Here is a 20,047-nt window from a genome sequence, read left to right as displayed (position 1 = left end):
TCCTCCACGAGGTGCCTCTCCCATCCCATCTTTGTATGGGACATTATTTTGCTTTTTTTTTTTTTTGCGGGGATTTATTCGGAAACGGGTTTGTCATTAATATCCTAAAATCTAAACGATTGGTTCTTGGATGATGACAAATCATCCTTGAAGATTTAATGCAATTTGGGACAATAGTTTTTAGCAAAAAGTTGGTAAAATACATACATGCATGCATGCATATTTACATACATACATAAACATAACCTTCCGCCCAACTTTAGTTGGCGAAGGTAAAGAGCGAGAGAGAGAGAGAGAGAGAGAGAGAGAGAGAGAGTTTCATACAGACAGAGAGCGAGAGGGGGGAGAGAGAGGTCCACACAGATAGAGAGAGAGGGAGAGCGAGAGAGAGAAATGGCGCCTCGGTGCTGAGCTCACTGAGCCAGTGTTTGGAGCCGGCTAGAGATCCAGTGAGGGCAGACAAAAGGAAAGAAACATGGTGAACACAAGGAAAAGCGTGCGGACGCGGAGCGGCCCCTTCATCTCATCCAGGACGAGGTCGTCGTCGAGAACCGAGCGGAACTCCGAGGAACATGTAAGCCGGTTTCTTTTCTCTGCCGGCGAGCTAGTTAGCTGGCTCCGCGCTAGTTGGCTAAGGTAGCCGCAGCCGTGGCCTCAAGGTGCTCCGCGAAATGCCCCGCTCGCGACGAAGCGAAGGCGGAGTACACACTGACACCCGCTCAGTCACGCAGACACGGTGTCGATAAGTTGAACGCAGTGATTTGTGCGCGTGTCATCCACGCGGGACGTTTTGTGCAGCTTTCAGACTCCCGGCTAGCCGTGGCTAACTCCCGGCTAGCTCCAAGTTGAGTTCCCTTTGTGTTTGGGCATTTGCACCCGGCTGACTTGTTTCACCGTTGCCACCACACTGGAGCCCACGGCGGGGTTTTTCCCCCAAGCGGGACTACCAGCACCGCTCCGTCTCGCCACCCTGGGGGCTCGAGTGGGTTTATTTGCCCCAGACGCGAGGAGATAAAGCGGGAGTTGAGCTAGCCTTCTCAGGGTACGGTTAGCCCGACAGCCATAGCTACAGTGGGGGAAGGGAGTCCCTGCTTCACAACAGTTGGCTGGCTCAAGTCCCGAATTTAGCAAGTCTGAACTTGGTGAACTTTCTGTTGTAAATACTTTGGACACACACGCGAACAGTTTAGGAGGCTTTTTAAGCGTCGTTTCGTTCACACCGAACCCCGCGTTTGTAAAACGAGAGGTGCTAAAGTTGCTAGCTTTTGTGTTTACTCTGATCGTGTCGACCTACAAGCTGTCTTGACAGTCTTTGTCTCAAAACGTAAACACTGGGATTACTCGAGGTGTGGGCTTCACGTTACACGAACTTGACAAGTAATCCACGGGGCCGATCGCCTCGCGTCGGTTATGTTCGCGTGTGTGAGCTGTGGAGGATTGTTTGGTAGAAGTTGTAGTTCAAGAAATTCTAGTCTTTCCTGCCCCGCAGCCAGTCCCGTGGAGTTAAGCAAGCCGGGCTCAGTGGGGACACATGATGGTGTGATCAGTGATTTGAGAGCTGCGACCTTTACACACTCCCCAATTAAAACACAGAGGATTTCTCTCATTTGCTTGTATTAGATCTTATACGAATCTATAACTATAATGATTTTAAATTAAGATCTTGTTTCATACTGTGTGTTTTGTACCCTGAGAGTACATCCCTGCACTCCTCAGTCAGGCGTCATCTCAATCCAGTCAGACAAACCCCTCAGCTGGCATTGCAGACAGTTGTCTGTGACACCAGTGGGATATGCTCTCATATCAGCAGGGAAGTTTAGCTGTGAAGGCTGTGAGTATCAAGGACATATGTCTGTTTGGCGCTGTGATTCACAGAATACTTTGAGAAATTGCCTACGAGGTGTTTCGTCTCGTCCTGCCACTCCATTCGTGTTTTGCTATTTGGGGATCTCACTGTCTACCGTCCTTGAAGTCTTTCATGCCACAATAGAGTTGACTTTTAGTTATCACCTGGGCTTTGAATGCCGTCTGACAATGCCGAGTTTTTCTACAGTTATTAGCAATGTGCTGCGATTGTGTTTCAAATGCCTGGTCCTGTTTATTTCTTGCATTTCTTTCTCCATCAATGAGGTTTTGATTTTGTGTGTAAATGCTCAACAGAAGGAACCCAGCAGTGATGCAAGCAGTCCCAGCAGCCCGCGGTTGGCACCCCCTTCTAAACGAACGCGGCGGCAGGTTACCTCTGAGCCAAGCTCCAGCGATACCTCTCCATCCCCTCAGACTAAGGGCCAGAGGGTCAGCTGGGACATCCCCACCTACCACACCAGGTCAGCCGTCTGCTTTCATTTCATTCCACGCACAGAAGCTGCACTCAAGACTTCAGAAATGAAAAATAATTAGTGTGCACAGAGACCAAGTGGTGTTAACCCAGTAATACCTGGACTGGCATTTGTGTGCTTGTGTGAGCAAGTTTTAGATGATGCCATGGTATTCATTGCTGATGAAATGCATTGTGATTTGCTGAAATACTCCGAATCTGATAGAATCCAGTTGTAAAGGGGCTCAATATAAAAAGATTTGCATATTATATGTTGGTTAAGTTATTCATGTGTCATAACATTGCATTTTTTTTTAAGTTTATGTGTACAAAAAAAAACCATTTTGATAGTCAGACTGGGTCTGTGACTTTCCTATCACCATCTTACAAATCAGTGCTTACTGATTTTATTTAACTAAATGTGTTGCACTTTATTAGCATAGACACAAAACAGAGTCATGTGTAATTAATTGTGGTCTTCTAAGCAGATGACAAACACATTTTCACTTTGCTGCTTTGTTCCCAGGCTGTCCTCTCGGATAATGCAAAATGGGCACGGTAAGACAACATCTTTTTAACTTGTCATCTTCAGAAAAACAAACATCTGGTGTTGGTAACTGTTCATTTGGAGAACCGATTATGAATTTTTTCCTCCCATATCGTTGGGTACTGTAGCCCATATGAATCATAGGAGCGAGGAGAGCGGAGGGGGAGATCACTCCCGGATGAACGGCCATGTGGAGCTGAAGAGGAGCTGCCGGGTGAAGAAGAGCCAGTTTGAACACCTTAATCAAAGCCTGCTGTTTGATCAGCTGGTCAACAGGTAGCCTCAGTCACGTCTTTCATCAGAAATCAGCTCCAGACAGAAGACAAAATAGATTCTGCTGTGATGTTTTTTGTGTGTTTCTTTTTTAATATATAGATATATATTTTTCCCTGTGGAATTATGAAGACTTGTACATTCTCAGAACTTAAAAAGTTTTCAGAGTTACTGTGAGAGTGTCGGCACCTTGGGTTCCACAATCTGAATACGACATTGGCAAAGAAAAGTTGTTTCACAATGACGGGGAATGTCAGGTCTTCTGCTCATCTCGTAAATGCCTCACAAACATGGCATGAGAAAAATAGAAGTAATCAGGATTTACTGCAAAGCATTGTTACAACAAAGAAAGAATCTATCAAACAGAAATGTCCAATTCCCCCCCCCCCCCCCCCCCAAGTTTGTTTTTCTGAGCAGTCTATAAAGTGTTTGCACAGTGCAACAGTAAAGTTATAAACTTCCCTTTCTGCTTCAAAATATAGCTGCACGTTGAACGTATAGATGGTGGTCAGCACCTCAGTGCCGTATCCATCCCCTTACATACTAGAAAAGGGAGACCTCATAACACAAGTTGAAGGAGATGATCTTATAACTCGCTACGGTAAAGGTCTTTACCTACCTTGTGTTTGTTTAAAAAGACCTTCACTGTCTCCCTGTGTGTTTTGCAGCACTGCTGAGGCAGTTCTCCAGGAGATGGACAACATCAGCAGCATCAGGCAAAACCGAGAGGTGGAGCGACTTCGCATGTGGACTGGAGAAACTGAGGAGGTGAGCGTAGTGCCGGTTTACCTCAGGACTCCGAGTATTAAGAATGTCTCAACCAGATGATGTGCGGACGAGCGGTATGATAACAATGAAGCTCTGTTTGTTTGATTTTCCTTCAGGAAAATATGGATATGTATTCCCGAGTGAAACGCAGGAAATCCATGCGCAGGAGCACTTTCAACATGCCAGCGCACCACAAAGTCATGAGCAAGACGGAGCAGGAGGAGGAAGGGACAGAAGGTGTGTTTCCTTCTCGTGTTTTACGAGAGAGAGAAAAAAGATCTCAAAGCATTGATATCTTTGTGGTGGAATACTTTAAAATCTCATGCTTAGTAGTTCCCTCTTCCCTCTCAGAATCTCATGGCGAGGAAGAGGAAGAAGACGCAGAAGATGACGATGAAGATGATGAAGGGGATGAAGCAGAGGAGGCAGGCGAGGAAAACGACAGGCCGTACAACCTGAGGCAGCGCAAGACCGTGCAGAGATACGAGGCACCACCAATCGGTAGTTATATTTCTTAACCCCTAGACAAACCCACCGATGTTCCTCCCGCGAGCCCTCCAATTGCACGATTATCTCACAAGTTTAACCGTTTGTTCAGTCCCACCTGTTAACCACTCTTCACCCTGTGTTTGTTCTCCCAGAGCCTGTAAACAGAAGGCAGAGCAACCCTTCGCTCTTCGACACCCACAGATCCCCAGCAAGGAGAAGCCATATAAGGTGGGCAAAAATGATGTGCAAGAAAAGAAATAGAAAATTTCCCAAATCTGAACACGTTCTAAAGTGTCAACCTCCAGCAACTTTCGGCTCGTGTGACTAATGATCTCAGAGCTGCTGTTGTCTGCTGAAGATGATGATGGCGCAGTTGTAAATCGGAGATTTTAACGCTTCTTCTGCAGAGTGAAGAAACACGCCATACACAGCAGCGACACCACGTCGTCTTCTGATGAGGAGCGGTTCGAGCGGAGGAAAAGCAAGAGCATGACCCGGGCCAGGAACAGGTGCTCCTTGTTGCCTTCCTTCTCCTAACTTCTGAGATTATCTTCTGCTGTAGTTATTTACAGGCAACAACAAGTTAATAACATTTGACATGTAAGACCGACAGGAGGTCATACTCATTGTTTATTACACTGCTGGTTTCTGCCTTGTTGAAGCAACTTGGTAAGCAGGCTTCATGGTGAGTTAGAGTCTTGAACGACAGGTGTCCAGGCTTTAGAGCCTTTCTGTATTGTGTTTGCATGTTCTCCCCGAGCGTGTGATTTACCATCATTAATTTTTGAGATTAATTGGCAACTAGATTGGCTGTGTTTGTCCCGTGCCATCATGTCCAGAGTGTGCCTTGCCCTTTTCCAGTGTCAGTTGTGATCATAGTTATAGAAGTTGAATGAATATAGTTCTTCTTTAATGTTCTTTGACACTTTAATGTAAAGTTTTTGTTTACAGAAATATTAAACAAGCTTAGTGGAAAAGTAGGCCAACACAATCTGCATTAGTGATGTTTTGATTGCTTTTCTATTACGCGTCTGTATGTTCAGCCAGAAAATCCAAATGTAAGTTCAGCCGCTGTTAAGGCAATATCGTCGGCTATAAAGGGAGTGAACAGAAGTCCAGTCAGATATAATGCTCGCGGTTGGTCCACTTTAGTTTTGAACACGACCGCACAACAATGAAAGCAGGTCACCAAACACACTTTACATTTTCTATCACATCCTTTTTTTCCCATTTGTATAAATAGATTTCATTTATTTTTGTGGTCCAGTTCTGTTTTCAGCTTTTTACAAAATTTGGAACCAGAGCACAATCAACTACGGGGACAAGTAATTGCAAGATGCCACTTCGTCTTTTCACTTAAACGGCTGCCATATTTAGTAGTGTGCTTCTGCACTTTATGATGTGACTGTCACATAGTTTGCAATGCATCTAGAAGGCTAACTAACATACTGAATCTTAAGACATGATACCAATGCGACTTGATTTCACCTGTATTGTAAGTCCATGTTGTTAAAAAGGTCTATGGGCCCTACCATTTATCCTCTTCAATATTTGCACACAGTTCGTTGTACCCCATCTTGGCAGCAGACTGCACATCCAGCACATTAACCTGAGGAAAACAAAATCTCGTAAATCCCAACAGCTCCATAAGTGCTCGTATTACTCGGCTGTAATTACTCATTTCAGCTCCATTTGTATCAACAGATGCTTGCCCATGAACTTGACAGCGGAGGATCTGGCCAGCGGGGTGCTGCGTGACCGGGTGAAAGTGGGCGCGAGCCTTGCTGACGTGGACCCCATGAACCTCGACAGCTCGGTGAGTGCAAATCCTAGCAGATGTCAAAAAGGCAGCAAGAGCAGAGCAGGTGTGGTCTGGAAACTGGGACACGTTCTAACTTTACGAGCCCCAACTCCACAAAGTCAACTTTTCTTCAAATGGACTTCTCAAGTGATATTTACCAGAGAATTTTAGCTGCCATACAGGGAAACTTCTCTAGTTCACTGAGAGACTCAAATTACTTAAAATGTGCGTGTGTATGTGTGTTTGCAGGTAAAATTCGACAGTGTGGGTGGCCTCAGTAATCACATTCAGTCTCTGAAGGAGATGGTGGTGTTCCCTCTGCTGTATCCTGAGATCTTTGAGAAATTCAAGATTCAGCCTCCCAGGTGAGATTTATGACGGCTTATTGCAAGAATTTCACTTTACTTGAGTTTTATTTATTCCTGGCTTCCCGAGACTGAATATACTCTCTGAAATTTATCGTATTAGATTTAAGACGACTTCCCTCCTGCAAACAGGACAACTTGTGAGATGGTTCCATACAGTATTGTTTACAGTGTGCACACTCAAAGGTCTCAGTCTATTTGTTCGACACATCTGTTCTTCCCGTGCCATGTCATCCTCACTACCATCCCAATTAATTGAGATGTTGAATTTGAAAGCCTTTCAATGGCGTGTTAACAATGAGATCCATCAACTTTGGCTTGTTATCTTCCACCCAACATGATCACTCACTCGCATTCCTCATATTCCTCTTCTTTCTTCTTCCTGGGCGATTGTGATGCACTTGGCTGAAAAATAGACCACTAATATAGGATGACATCGCTTTATCAAATCTATTTTCAGAGGGGGGGAAAAGCCAGCCTCACATTTAATCCTGTTTTAGTTCCTTCCTGAGTAGCAGAGAAATTCGTTGTAAAAAAAGTAGCTCCAGATAAGTTGGGTGAAGCACCTCTTTGAATACATACAAACTCAAGCAAATATTCTTAAATGCATGCTTGAAATTGAGATATTTCCTTTTCTTTGCTTTGTCCTACAGAGGGTGTTTGTTTTACGGCCCGCCAGGAACGGGAAAGACTCTGGTTGCGCGGGCGCTCGCCAATGAGTGCAGTCAGGGAGACAGGAAAGTTTCCTTCTTCATGAGGAAAGGAGCCGACTGCCTCAGCAAGTGGGTCGGGGAATCAGAACGGCAGCTCCGCCTGCTCTTTGACCAGGTCGGCTCATTGCTACCCTCAGCGTTTTCTTGTTTCTTACGGCTTTTTCACTAAATATTATGCTTCATTAAATGTTACGTGCTTGTTATTGATTTTCATTGTAGAGATGTAAACTTTGACTTTGCACTTTTGTATGCTTTCCATCAGGCTTACCTGATGAGACCATCCATTATTTTCTTTGATGAGATTGATGGTTTGGCTCCTGTTCGCTCCAGCAGGCAAGACCAGATACACAGGTAAGACTTAATAGGCTTGCATCTAATGCTTTGTATTTATCTTTTCTTTAAAGCTGCCTTTCATACAGTCCATTTTCAGATTGTGATTGTGAAGAGCCTTTGAATCGTTTAAATTGTTCTGTGGGTCTGTAGTTTGGCTGCTATGCTAACAAAATAAACACCATATTTCTGCCACATTACTGCACAAATGAAATAGATAACATTTTATTTTCTCTCAGTGCTTTATCCATCTATGTATTTGCAAAGTGCTGTGATTATTTCTCTGGCCATTAGGTGGTGCAGGTTTGCTAGGAGAAGATATTGAAAACTGCTTGCACTGCAGCTTTGATTGTAAATAAAAAAAATAAAAAATAAATCTAACAGCCTTCATGGCTGCATCTCTTGACTATTTATTTCTTCATTTGGACTTGTTTAACAGTAGCAGTGGAGAAACAAAGAAATGCACTTCTCATTTCGACCATTTCTTATAAGCCGTGTGTGAGGAAGTATCCTATTGTGCAAACACAGCTTGCAGTTCAGTGTCAGAAATTGTGAAGTGTGGATTTATAATTCAACAGAACAAATGGCAGGAAAAGTGCACATGCGTCTCTTTCTGGTATGCTGGGTAAATACTTGTACACGATGAAACGCATGAGGCACTTTTAGTCACAACTGACTTTGGAGTCAATAATGTTTCGATCTTATAAAGTATTTCACCTTGTTTGGTACTTTTAACACGACCGCATACTACATATGGATACGTCTGTCTCTTCAGTTCTATCGTGTCCACTCTGCTGGCCTTGATGGACGGCTTGGACAGTCGTGGGGAGATAGTGGTCATCGGTGCTACAAACAGACTTGACTCTATCGACCCGGCACTCAGGAGGCCTGGACGCTTTGACCGGGAGTTTCTGTTCAGCCTGCCCGGCAAGAAGGTGAGACGGAGAGAAACGTCAATACTGTGTACACCGGGGCATGTTTACACTGACACAATCATTTTCACTGCACTTTGCAATTCTTCAGATGTCTTATTTATAGTGCGGCAATAACGCACTTGCAGCAGTGTCTCGTGTCGATCCACTGGATCTGTATTTCCCCGCGCAGCCGCTAAAGAACAACATGCAGAGCTCTGTAAGGGCTCACATTTTGTACATACATCTGTGTGCCCACATGCACAGTGAACTGGAGAGACGGCAAAGAAAAAGAAGTAATTAGTCTTTTACCCATAAGTCCTGTGATTAAAATTACTGCATACATTCCCTTTGGCTATTAAGAGCTTGTATTTTCTGCACTCTTGGATGTTTTGATTCTGGAAATAAGTGGTGAAGCAGATGCTCATTAGATCTCTAGGAAATTAAAACTCCACTCCTCTCGGCTGCAGGAAAAAACAAAAAAAACAATGTTAAGAGCAAATGAGAGTCGGTCAAATAAGCCTCTTGGAGCAGGTGACTCCTCCTTATCGAGCGTGTCTTCCTGGGTCGCCTTGCATCGTTTGTCCGCACAGCTGGATCATCGGTAATCAAAGCCGTAATTTGCAGGCTGGTGCTGGCAGCCCACCAGTTGTGATTGCTTGCTGGTTTAAAAAGAAAAAGAAAAACCTTTCTCTTGTGCAAATAGCAGGTCTCTCTTCACATGCAAGTTTAACTAGCCTCCGGTGTGGCCCGAGCAAGACGGCTTTATGAAATCTGGCTCAGTGGTGTCTCTTGAATAGAAGAGGAGATGTGATGAAAGATGATGAAAACTCTTGCCCCCGATTCATGATAAAGACGGCTTTGTCCTTAACGCCCAATCATCAAAGCTGAGTCCTGTGGAGATGTTGCGCAGGATGAACAGCTTCAGTTTTGGCAGACCCTTGACCTCGGGTTTCTCAGCCACTTGGTTCCAGTTTGACGCTCAACTTAGTGATATCACTTCTGGATCCAGTGAAATCTCCAGCTAGTAATACTTGTTTGATACTTTGTTTCTTGTCTCAATTAACTACTTGTGTTCTTTTTCAGGCCAGAAAGCACATTTTGGAGATTCACACACGGGACTGGAATCCTAAATTGGCTGAGCCATTCATAGATGAACTTGCAGAAAAATGTGTCGGTAAGAGTGACGCTGATGTGATCGGACACGTTGCATTCAGTACTTTGCTTTACTTCACTGGTATAATCAGAGTCACAGGGGGTTTTATCTCTGTTGATAAAGTATTTTATTGGTTATTTGCTGATTGTGATTCTGAGGAGGAAGATTTTTCAGCCACGGAGTCCAGCAGGGCCAATTTACGTAATGCACCTGAACGCATCACTCACGCCGTCAGCTGCTGGAATTCTGGACAAAAGCGTGGAAAGCAGCACAAGACGAGGTCACGAAGAGCAGAAATATCACTTTTAGGGCAAGTTTTGGAGAAGCAGACGTGCTCAAAACAGCATTTATCTAATAAGCCCGTTAATCAGTAAAAATCCATAAATTAGCTGCGTCATTTTATAAGCCGCACGGTTCAAATCATGTGAAAAACATAGCGGCTTATGGTCCGGAAATTACGGTGGATTTTAGTTGCACCTCGGCTGACTCTCTCCACAAGCAGGCGCTGTCTTCTTGTGCAGTAGTTAATCCACTTTAAAGAGCAACTAAAAAAAATTGTTGCGCATGAATAATTAACTCTATCAACTGTTATTAGTTGATATTTGATCTCTTCAACTTCAATACACTCTTCAAAATCACCAAATCGTCATGTAGAGCTGAAATAAACATGATACTTTGTGCCAACTGAGTCTCACTTAAGTCAAAACATTTTCTAAAAGTTATTTTCCTGATCCTAGGCTACTGCGGAGCTGACATCAAAGCACTTTGCACAGAGGCGGCCTTGGTGGCGCTGCGTCGCCGCTACCCACAGATCTACGGCAGTAGTGTCAAACTGAAGCTGGATGTGACCTCCATCGTCCTGGGGCCCGGCGACTTCAGCAAGGCGATGAGGACAATAGTCCCAGCCTCCCAGAGGGCTCTGGCTCCCCCGGGCCGAGCCCTGTCCCCCGCCCTCAGGCCCCTGCTGGCCAGCTCTCTCTCCTTGGTGCTGAACGCTCTGCTCAGAGTCTTCCCCCATGCTCAGTGTACTGACAGGGACAACACACACGGTAGGCATCTGCTGTGGTCGGGCTCGGCTTCTTTCCACTATCCTGCCCATGCTTGTTGCTTGCCCTCCCGCCGAGAGTCTTGATCCCTTCTCCCGTGCCACCTGTCTCTTTGTTAGTTTGTTTCTCCCGTGGGCACTTTGTTATATTTGATTATCGCTCAGACTTTGGCCATCATTATTGAGCTTTGTTTTGCCCTCACACACAAGAGACTGCAGTGGAACATCCCCCCCGAGTATGCAGAGGTGATAGCACAGAGATTGGATAACTAGTCATCCTGTGAGCACTTCAGTAACTCAACTCCCACTCCAGTCAACAGAGGAGTGTTTACAGCAGATTAGACCCGATGCAGCACTTGACCAGTGGGAGATTGCTTGTACTTTGCACGCCCAATAATGACAGTAAATTCCCAGGGAGCTGCATCACTTTAAATGGCCATTACATCTGGCCTGATGAGCAGCTTCTCATTATTGAATTGACTTGGGGTTATTGGGAAACCTCAACTTTAGATACAAACTTTTCCCCCTACACTTGCAATGCTTGTGTTTAATAATGCGAATCGTGATGGTTGTGTAAAGGTTGTTGTTTCGTCTCTCGCGCCAGGCGTTGACAATCACCGGCTCGAAGAGGATTTGTACAGCGACGACGACAATGAGGGTGGCTCTGCTTCCATCTACGAAGTCCAGCCAGATGCATCCCCAAAGAGTCAACTCTCCTCCTCCACAGACATGCACAGACCCTTTCTTCATTTCTCCTCGTGAGTTCCTTAAATCCTTTTATGATTGGATTGATTTAGATTTTTAGACTGTGGAGACTTCCTCTTTTTTCAAGATCCATCAGTTCTATTTGGCCCATGGGTCTTATGTTTGACACCTCTAGTCTAACACCTATTGTCATGATGGATACACATGCCAACTCATGAGTGCGATGGTTAATAATAAAAATAGTTTAACACATTGACACCATTTCTCCAATTGAAAGTGAAAATAGGTCACCGTGTCAAATCAAGGCACATTCAGGCCGAGAGACTTCATAGAAATTTTTTTCGTATATTAAGATACTGCTGCTCATGACTGACACTGAATTAACTTTTTGACTGTACAAAGAAGATGCCACCTCTGCCCTCTTGAGCATCACCAGCTAACGCCTAAAATGTTTTAATTATGAACTAAAATGATACACGACTCTCATAGAGAAAACACTTTTATACCAAACAGCATGCAGCTTCCTAATGAGGATATGCTTCTTTTTTTCCCCCCAAAAATGATTAGTTAAAGCATGGGAATATATAATGGTTGAAATGAGCAACAAAAAAAGCTGCATTGTGACAGAGTTGTTGTTTGGAGAGTCCTCAGCTGTGTAGTGAAAAGGTCTGGATCAGAGGAGAGAATGAAAGCTAAAAAGAGAGCAAGACAAACGTGAGATTCGTATAGCAACTGCAGTTCCTTTCAGAGACGAATGAAAGCATGTGGGCTGAAGGAAGTGAACGGCTCAAGGACTGACCCGTCGCTTTTCATCTGCGACAACTATTTGTTGATGAACCTGTGAAGCATTTTTTGAGCTTCTGTCCTTCAGCACACTGAGCCGTGTGAGAAATAGACCAAAGAAAACCCCCTCGAGACATTATGCGTGTATCTATAAATTAATAGAAAAACATATCAGATTGGAAACAAGCAGCATGAAAGTAGCACCTGCCGTGTTGTTGTTGTTAAACACCACAGACGCAATGCCTGATATCCAAAACATTCATACTGTCTGGGGATTTATAGATACCACTTATGATTTAGGACAGATGGAGGAGGAGAGGCAATCATTTTTGCCTTGCTGAGTCATTTCTCTGAATGCCGAGCAGGATTTGTGGGGTGATCCACATGCAAATCTTCAGCGCCGCTCATACTTCTGTGGAGATATTACTCGTTCCATTATGACGACCACTCAACCCAAAACATCATGCGGTTGAAGTTAAAGGTTTACCAGAACTTGAAGACGGCTTGAGTCATTCCTGTTTGTACTTGTGTGTAGCTCTTCTTCTTTTTTTTTTTTTGTATTGTGTACACCTGCGCCACCAGAGTGCAGAGTAGTTTCTGCTCCAGATGCTTACAATTTATTGCTGATGAAGAGGTAAATGAAGCCAGTCCTTGTGTCTTGACCACAATTTACTTAGATTTAGATTTACTTAGATTTTTTTTCCTCCCCAAAAAATTCTTTCCTCCTGCAAAAATAATGCATCCAGGTGTTTCTATTTGTGCTGATATTGTTGTTTTGTATCCTTTCACAATAGGGCCTGTCATGCATTTATTGTTAAACACCTGCTGGGTTAAGAATTACCGTTTGTGTCTTTGCAGTTAGTGATCACAATAGTAGAAAATTCAACAAAGCCTCCACTCCACTGTATTTTCCTTGTTTGACTGACCTGCTATTGTAAGGTGAAAAGCATTATGCTAATTCTGAACTCTCATCTGCTTCTAGCTCTGCGCTTCAACAGCCCACAGCATACAGGCCACGTCTGCTCCTGGCAGGGGCCCCGGGCTCAGGACAGAGCTCCCACTTGGCCCCTGCCCTTCTTCACCACCTGGATAAGCTGCCAGTGCACCGTTTGGACTTGCCTACACTCTACTCCGTCAGCGCCAAGACGCCAGAGGAGTCCTGCGCTCAGGTGAAGCTCGCACACGAGATGCCTCGTGTAATCGCATCACCTGCCTGGTTTCGCGGTTAAATGCTTCCATATAGTTGGAACAACATGTGGTCACTGTGGTTGCAGGTTTTCCGCGAGGCCCGGCGGAGCGTGCCCAGCGTAGTGTACATGCCTCACATCTCCGAGTGGTGGGACACCGTGAGCGAAACGATCAAGAGCACCTTCCTTACCCTGCTGCAGGATGTGCCCTCCTTCTGCCCCGTCCTCATCCTCGCCACGGCAGAGACTCACTACTCAAAGCTGTCAGATGAGGTAAGAACACTGTGTGTGTGTTTGTGCGTGTGCGTGTGTGTGTGTGTGTGTACATATACACACCTGAGCTGACACTGTCAGCTTTACCCTGCAGGCCGAGCTCACGAGTTTCCCTGATTGCTTATTGATGTAGATGCAACTGCTTCCATTAAGTGTGAGAGAGGAGTGTTAACCTGATGTCCTTTACATGGCGTTGGAGGCTAAAGCATTAATCAAAGGCTTTTCATTGGTCTTTCTTTCTATATTTGAATGCAGCTGCACACTGGGTGTCACAGTGAAGGTCATCGACTTCTATGGCGTTTAAATCCTCCCTTTTTCTTGTCATTCATTCTTCCCCCAAATGCCCACTTTACTCCCCGGGTATGCCCGCCCCTACTTTTTCATCCCGCCCCCTGCATTTATTATTCTCTTTCTGAAAGCCAAAACAGTCCAGCCTCCCGTTGTGGATATTTCTGTGGGAGAAGGATTGGGTTTGAGAAAGTGGAAATAGAGAAGATTTGATAAGGGAAATAAAGACACTCTGAAAAATACGGGGGGTGATCCTCTCTAGTCAGGCAGCAGAAGGGCTTTAATTAGGTCCGGGGCTTGGCAGCCCCATGTTTTCACCCCGGGCCACACACTCTACATCAATATGCCTGTGCAGACGGTATGTTTTTATCTGCCTCTGTCATGGCGAGTGTGTGTGGCTGCTGTTTTGGCAAGGCCCTAACCCTGGCCGTGCTCCAAGGCGAGAGAGACCCTTGGGTTGATTCTTCTTCTGTAGTTGACTCATTAGGAGTGAAGCACCTGGACTGTTGTGTGCACAGAGGAACAAGCTCTTTATTAACCTCTTGGAGTTGGTGTTCGTTTTTTTTCCATTCTTTTAATCCTCTGATTTCTCTGGTGGTCATTTTCACTTGTCTTTTCATCCCCGTTTCACACTTTTTTATTTTTCCGTCATTCGATTTAGAGCTCTCTGCATTGAATCAAGCCACTTCCTTTCACTTAATGCCGGCATGTTGATTTACTTGCTCTGTTAAGACTCTTAAGGCTCCTGCAGACTGTGCAATCGAATCAGTGTGATGCCTGCTACTACGTGGCTTTCATAAACTCGGGGACAACACAAAGTTTAACTGCGCGGTGTCACACTCATCTGAATCAGAGGTGACAACCACTACAGTCTGCTTCAATACACAAGAGTTGCAACATTATCCACATGCATCATTTGTGTATGTCACCTGTGCCACGAGGAAGTAAACAAATAAATCTAACCAAGAATTGAGCAGTTATTCTAGCAGCATTTATGCACAGAGAGGTAAGATCGGTATGGAAGTAGACTGAGACTGTGGAAACTGGTGTTTCCTCTGAGGTCGTTTGATCGAAGCCTCATTCTCTGCTGCACTCCCATAGGTTATGGCCTGCAGCAGCAGTCACACTGTGCACTGTAGCAAGATTGCAGTCATGAAAATTTTTGAGGCTGTCTGAGATGATGACACCGGGCCAACCGTGAACCTCTCTCACTGTGTGCAGCATAAGAACACAGATTTTTAAGCCACGTTTAAAGGTGTCGCCCTGATTGCTCGTCTTCTGCCTGGGACTGCTGAAGTAACAGTGTACCCGCCTTTAGTCAGAAAGTGATTGCAGACTGCACAGACGTTTCAGCCTCGCATGTTGGATATCTGTTCATTACATGCTAGGTGACTGGCAGAATCTATTGGCAATTACTTTTTTCAGAGTACCTTGTCTTCGACCATTGAACACACAGGCATTTAGCCTGGGAGATGGGGAGGCATGCAATGGCACAAATGGCGTGCTTAAGACAACATGAAGCCAGTATGAGGCCATAAAGACTGTCCTCAGGCTATACAGGCTTTGTTTTGGAATTGCATCAACACCCTTGTTAATCACGTCCTCATAGTTAGATTGTCGAGACCTCCTTCTCTTTACCAGTTAAAAAAGAAAATCACCACACTGTGAGAAACTGTCTGCACCGTTCTCTGACTGGATATGAACTTTTTGGGAAAAGCCATTTGTGTGATGATAAACAGCTGACAGACAGATGGACTGTAGTTCTTAACTCTGGCCGCTTTATTTACTCAGAAAAAGCTCTGCTACTTGACTGTGTTGACCGCTGACATTTTCACAGTTGGAAATGAAATCAGGCCTCATTCTCAGCTGTACCAGGCTTAATGGATTGGCTTCTCGTGAAATGAATAGAAGATTGATTTCTTTTGAATGATCTTCAACCTGTAGTCACTTTTTCACTTTGAAGTTTTCTGTCCCAAGTCTGCGGTGACTAAAAGCTGTCAACAACGTGGATTGGATGAGCTATGAATCGACGTCTTAGTAAAACCAGTGACATACATTATTCACTGTGATGAATTATTTACCTCAAGTAGATTTTCACTCCAGTTTTTTTCCACCCCCTATTCCGAGATGATCCTCATCAGCGGCTGCATGTAAAAACAGGAGACTACAAGGAGAGAAATCGGGGAAATAAATGCGGGGAACACAGATAAGCAGCGAGGGCAGTGTATAAACTCTGCACGGTTATAGCTGTTTGCAATTTCCTGTGTGGTGCAGCTATACCTTTAACCTCTCATCAGATGTCTGGAAACGTATCAAGTTGTTGGTCCTGCTGATAAGAGCGGCTTACCGCTTTCCAAAGAGTTTTTCTTTTTTTCTTTTTTTCTTTTTTCATGCTGCTTTTCTCAACAAACGGATAGGCTGCATAGGCTGGGCACACACTGTGCACTTTTCTGATTTAATAATTGGATCTATTTGCTTGAATTGTTAGTTTTATCAATCATTCATGGACATGCTGCAGTCAACGGTGCTTTAAGTGATTTGGCTATCTCCGAGAGTGTTGTTTCACTCTCTGGCACGGGAAACACAGTGACAGCTGCTGTCTCAGCTCCAAACCTCAGCAGGGAACAGGCAGCATCCCTCCCCAGCCAAAACCGACACTGCAGGCTCCGGTCCAACTACATAGCTCCCTTCCCTCCCTTAACAGCCGCTCGCTCCTCTCAGACTTGACTTCCTTTTTTCGTTGGACGAGTCGCGGAAATTACTTGAACATGTGATTGTAAGAATAGTGCACCTGCAGTCAGAGAGAGAAGAAGAAGACGGTGTCCCGTCAGGCATTATGTTTAGCTCTGTAACACGTACATTGTCACTGCATCAAGGGCATGAATGGAGCGAATGTTCCCACAGCGTTTTACCATAAAGACGTGATTATTAATGTATCAGGGCTCTGATCTCTCCGCTGTGGCACTGTAATGAAAGTACAGCTCTGCCTCGTGGAGTTGGAGATAGTTTGTGCGATGGGTCCTCCAGCCAGTCTTAAGATACGGGTCTTTATCACTGTTGTGAATTGAAGCACACTTGAATGTGGGATGGAAGGACCACGGAGCATGGTGTTCCTTTGAACGAGGATAATATAACTTTTTTTTTGTACTTGCATTGAAGAATGAAAGTAGACTTTTGTTAGGTAAAAAAAAAAAAAAAGAATCTGCTCTGTGTACAGATGCTGTTTCATACTGGCCCCTTGCATGACCCCTGTCAATTAGTCAGTGTTTTCTTGTTTGTTTTTTTGCTGCTTTTCCGAGAGTGGGACACAGCGGTGGCGGGCCAGGCAACGTCGGCCAGCCAGACCTCTCCCTCGCCACATCTTCCAGCGATATATTTTTTGCGGGATCCTGTGGCATTTCCAGGCCATATGGGATTTATAATCTTTCCAGCACACTACGAATCCCCTCCCACTTGTTTGAGCACATCAATGAGGGATTCGACGCTGAGGCCCAAATCTCTTCACGTCAACTATCTTCAAAGCTGCTCTGTCCTTCATGATGTTCAGCTTCCTCACTGGTTCTCTCAGGGTCAGCTTGATTTTGACTGCTGGTTTCCGCGGTCTCATTCTTTCAGCTGCTTCCCAAAGGTCACAGCTGGATGTTGGATCACCATTTGGTGAATTGAGCACTTCGCTTTCTGCAGTAATCCTGCTGATTCTACATCGACACTCCATCATGCAACTACTACAAGTACACACCTACCAGTATGATCAATCTTACTTCTGATATCTGACGTTGCTGTCTTTGAATGAAATTCACAGCTGTTCTCTCAAGTGAACTAATTTTGCTTTAAAGATGACTTCGCTGGTGAAAAAATGAGATATAGTAAGAGAGAAGTGTCTGGCTGTCTTACAGCTCTGTTTTTGGTTCACTTTAAAGTCTGCTTCTACAGTTAAGAATTCATGCCGGGAGAAAAGGTGTCCAGTTTTGTTTTACAGTTGTTGTAGCTCAACAGACTTTACTTTATTCATTCAGACTCTCTCCTCTGCATTCTTGACTTTTATTTTAACTATTTATCCAGCCACACTTTTTTTCTTTCTTTTGGCTTTCCCTATGTGTCAACAACCCTGCAGCCTGTATCATGATGAAAATACAAAGAATCATTACCTGCTGTGTGCTACACACACTTTGACTGTATCTGGCTCCCCACTGGCTCCCTTGTTTTTCTTTCTCCTCCGTTCCTCTTCTCTTCAGAGAGAGTGAGGGGGTGAGGAAGAGAACAGAAAGGAGTGCAGAGAGAACAAACATGCCATGGCTGAGGGAGTGGATCGATGTGAATGACAGATGGGAGGGGAGATATAAAGACGAACGTTGGTGCTTAGTCAGCAACGGGGCTTCCTGCCGGGAGTGGCCTCAAGCTCCACCACAGCACTGAAGCAGGATAACCCCCCCCCCCCCCCCCCCCCCCCCCCCACCCCCCATCCCGTGTTGCCCTCAGACGAGAGATTCCTGAAGATATGAAGCTGCCATGTTCGTGTGCCATTATCTATAAAGAACAAGTAAAATTGGATGAATAAAATGTAAAATCCAAATATTCCATATCTCATTTGTTGTGTTTAACAAAGATGCATCCTAATGTCTCTTCCTCTTGCAGTGAAAATGCAAACGCAGCTTTATATTTGTATCTTCTGCAACTGCATCAAATATGAGGAAGAAGCCACTCTATATTATAAGGACAGAAATGAGAGCAGAACAGTATCCCCCTTTAAAACCTGATTTGAAATTTTGAGGGGTCTCTAAAATATTGGTAAAATGCAGTTTTTTTTCCCCCTCTGCATTTCCTTTTTGTTCTTTGTTTGTTTTCAGTTTTGTCATGATCATGTGTAAAATTAGGCTTATTTTATTTATGCATGAGGGTGAATCATGACTCTTTCACGTTCATGAAGTTGTCGGCCTGCATGCAATTCTTGTCCTCACCATTGAAGTGTGGTGGCACTAGTATTAAACGTCACTTTAAGTCAGGCAGCCGCTCAATTTCAAACATGGAAACCTCGTAAATTTTGGATTCCCTAAGAAAAATAATCAGGGGCAGCCACAGGAAGTTGATCCAGGTCTGTGGTGGCTTCTGTCTGAAGGTAATGTCGATAAACTGTATTATTAATATTCAGCACTATGTTGTATATGATGGTGCTGAGGATTGGATCTCTTGTGGTCTGGACTTTCTTTTTTTTTTTTTTTCTTCTGATGGTCATGTATGTTTGGTGTCAATTATTGGCTTGTTGATGCATGTTAAAGTATTTCAGAGGTTATTTTGTGCATGTGAGTGTGGATTTGATTCCTGGTGGAGTTGCAATTTTATTTTTTCTATTGACGTTCATATGACTTCCAGACAAGACATCCATGCAATGTCCTGGGAATTCATACAAAAAACTTTAATTGTGGCTTTTTGTGTCCCAATTGTGGCCCTGAAGCCACACAAGTTTTTGGCTCAGTGGGGTAAACGCTTCAGACCCCTTGATTTTGACAAATTTTACACTTTAAAGATAGAAAAAACACAAAATAATGAAAACACTCAAATGTCAATCATAGTTTCACTTTCAAACTATCAGCTTTGATGGATATTGTCCAAACGGTACAGCTCAGCTCGGCTGTTTTCAGTTTGAAGAACATGACGTTTGATAAAAACATTTATAGATGGATGTCATTTATAGACTTCTGCCTCAGCTGATGTAGAGACGCGTTATCTTTCATAAAGAAAGTAGTCTGAAGTTGTATTGTCACTCAAAACAAATCAATGTTAAATTGTGTCACCTCGGGCTTCGGCACTCGATGTAATAACAGGTGATAACCATCTTGTGTGATTTCTTGCACGTTGGAAACATAATTTTTCTACAGGAGGATCAGAACCAGCTGTTTCACCCCGACGTATCCATCACTTGAATGGCGTTTTGATGCAGGTGTTGTCACAGATTGGGATCGGGTTTTGATGCAGATGTTAAATTGAGCCGCTCGCCTTCTTTGTGAGGCGTTCAATCTTCCTGCGTGGTGCTGTACAAAAGTTATAGCCACCAAAAAGTGAAGCGAGAGCATTCGGAATTATGCAGTGAATTGGTTA

At 44.3% G+C, this 20,047-nt stretch overlaps 1 protein-coding gene across 1 annotated transcript in view; it reads left to right on the top strand.

Moving 5' to 3' along the window:
• The first annotated feature begins 350 nt into the window (after positions 1–350).
• atad2b (ATPase family AAA domain containing 2B) overlaps positions 351–20,047 on the top strand; it is a 70,180-nt gene continuing 50,483 nt past the window's right edge. Inside the window, exons 1-19 of the mRNA XM_080490516.1 lie at positions 351–574; positions 2,161–2,327; positions 2,844–2,875; positions 2,993–3,140; positions 3,806–3,905; positions 4,022–4,142; positions 4,257–4,406; positions 4,547–4,622; positions 4,802–4,903; positions 6,099–6,210; positions 6,445–6,560; positions 7,214–7,388; positions 7,536–7,624; positions 8,379–8,538; positions 9,601–9,691; positions 10,408–10,719; positions 11,320–11,473; positions 13,186–13,372; positions 13,478–13,663. Coding sequence (XP_080346642.1) covers positions 476–574; positions 2,161–2,327; positions 2,844–2,875; positions 2,993–3,140; positions 3,806–3,905; positions 4,022–4,142; positions 4,257–4,406; positions 4,547–4,622; positions 4,802–4,903; positions 6,099–6,210; positions 6,445–6,560; positions 7,214–7,388; positions 7,536–7,624; positions 8,379–8,538; positions 9,601–9,691; positions 10,408–10,719; positions 11,320–11,473; positions 13,186–13,372; positions 13,478–13,663 — 2,577 coding nt within the window. The 5' untranslated portion in view covers positions 351–475. The remainder of the gene's footprint in view (positions 575–2,160; positions 2,328–2,843; positions 2,876–2,992; positions 3,141–3,805; positions 3,906–4,021; positions 4,143–4,256; positions 4,407–4,546; positions 4,623–4,801; positions 4,904–6,098; positions 6,211–6,444; positions 6,561–7,213; positions 7,389–7,535; positions 7,625–8,378; positions 8,539–9,600; positions 9,692–10,407; positions 10,720–11,319; positions 11,474–13,185; positions 13,373–13,477; positions 13,664–20,047) is intronic.

Source organism: Lipophrys pholis (genome assembly GCF_963383615.2).
Source record: "Lipophrys pholis genome assembly, chromosome: 21".
Lineage (NCBI taxonomy): Eukaryota > Metazoa > Chordata > Actinopteri > Blenniiformes > Blenniidae > Lipophrys > Lipophrys pholis.
This window is presented reverse-complemented; position numbering and strand designations above follow the sequence as displayed.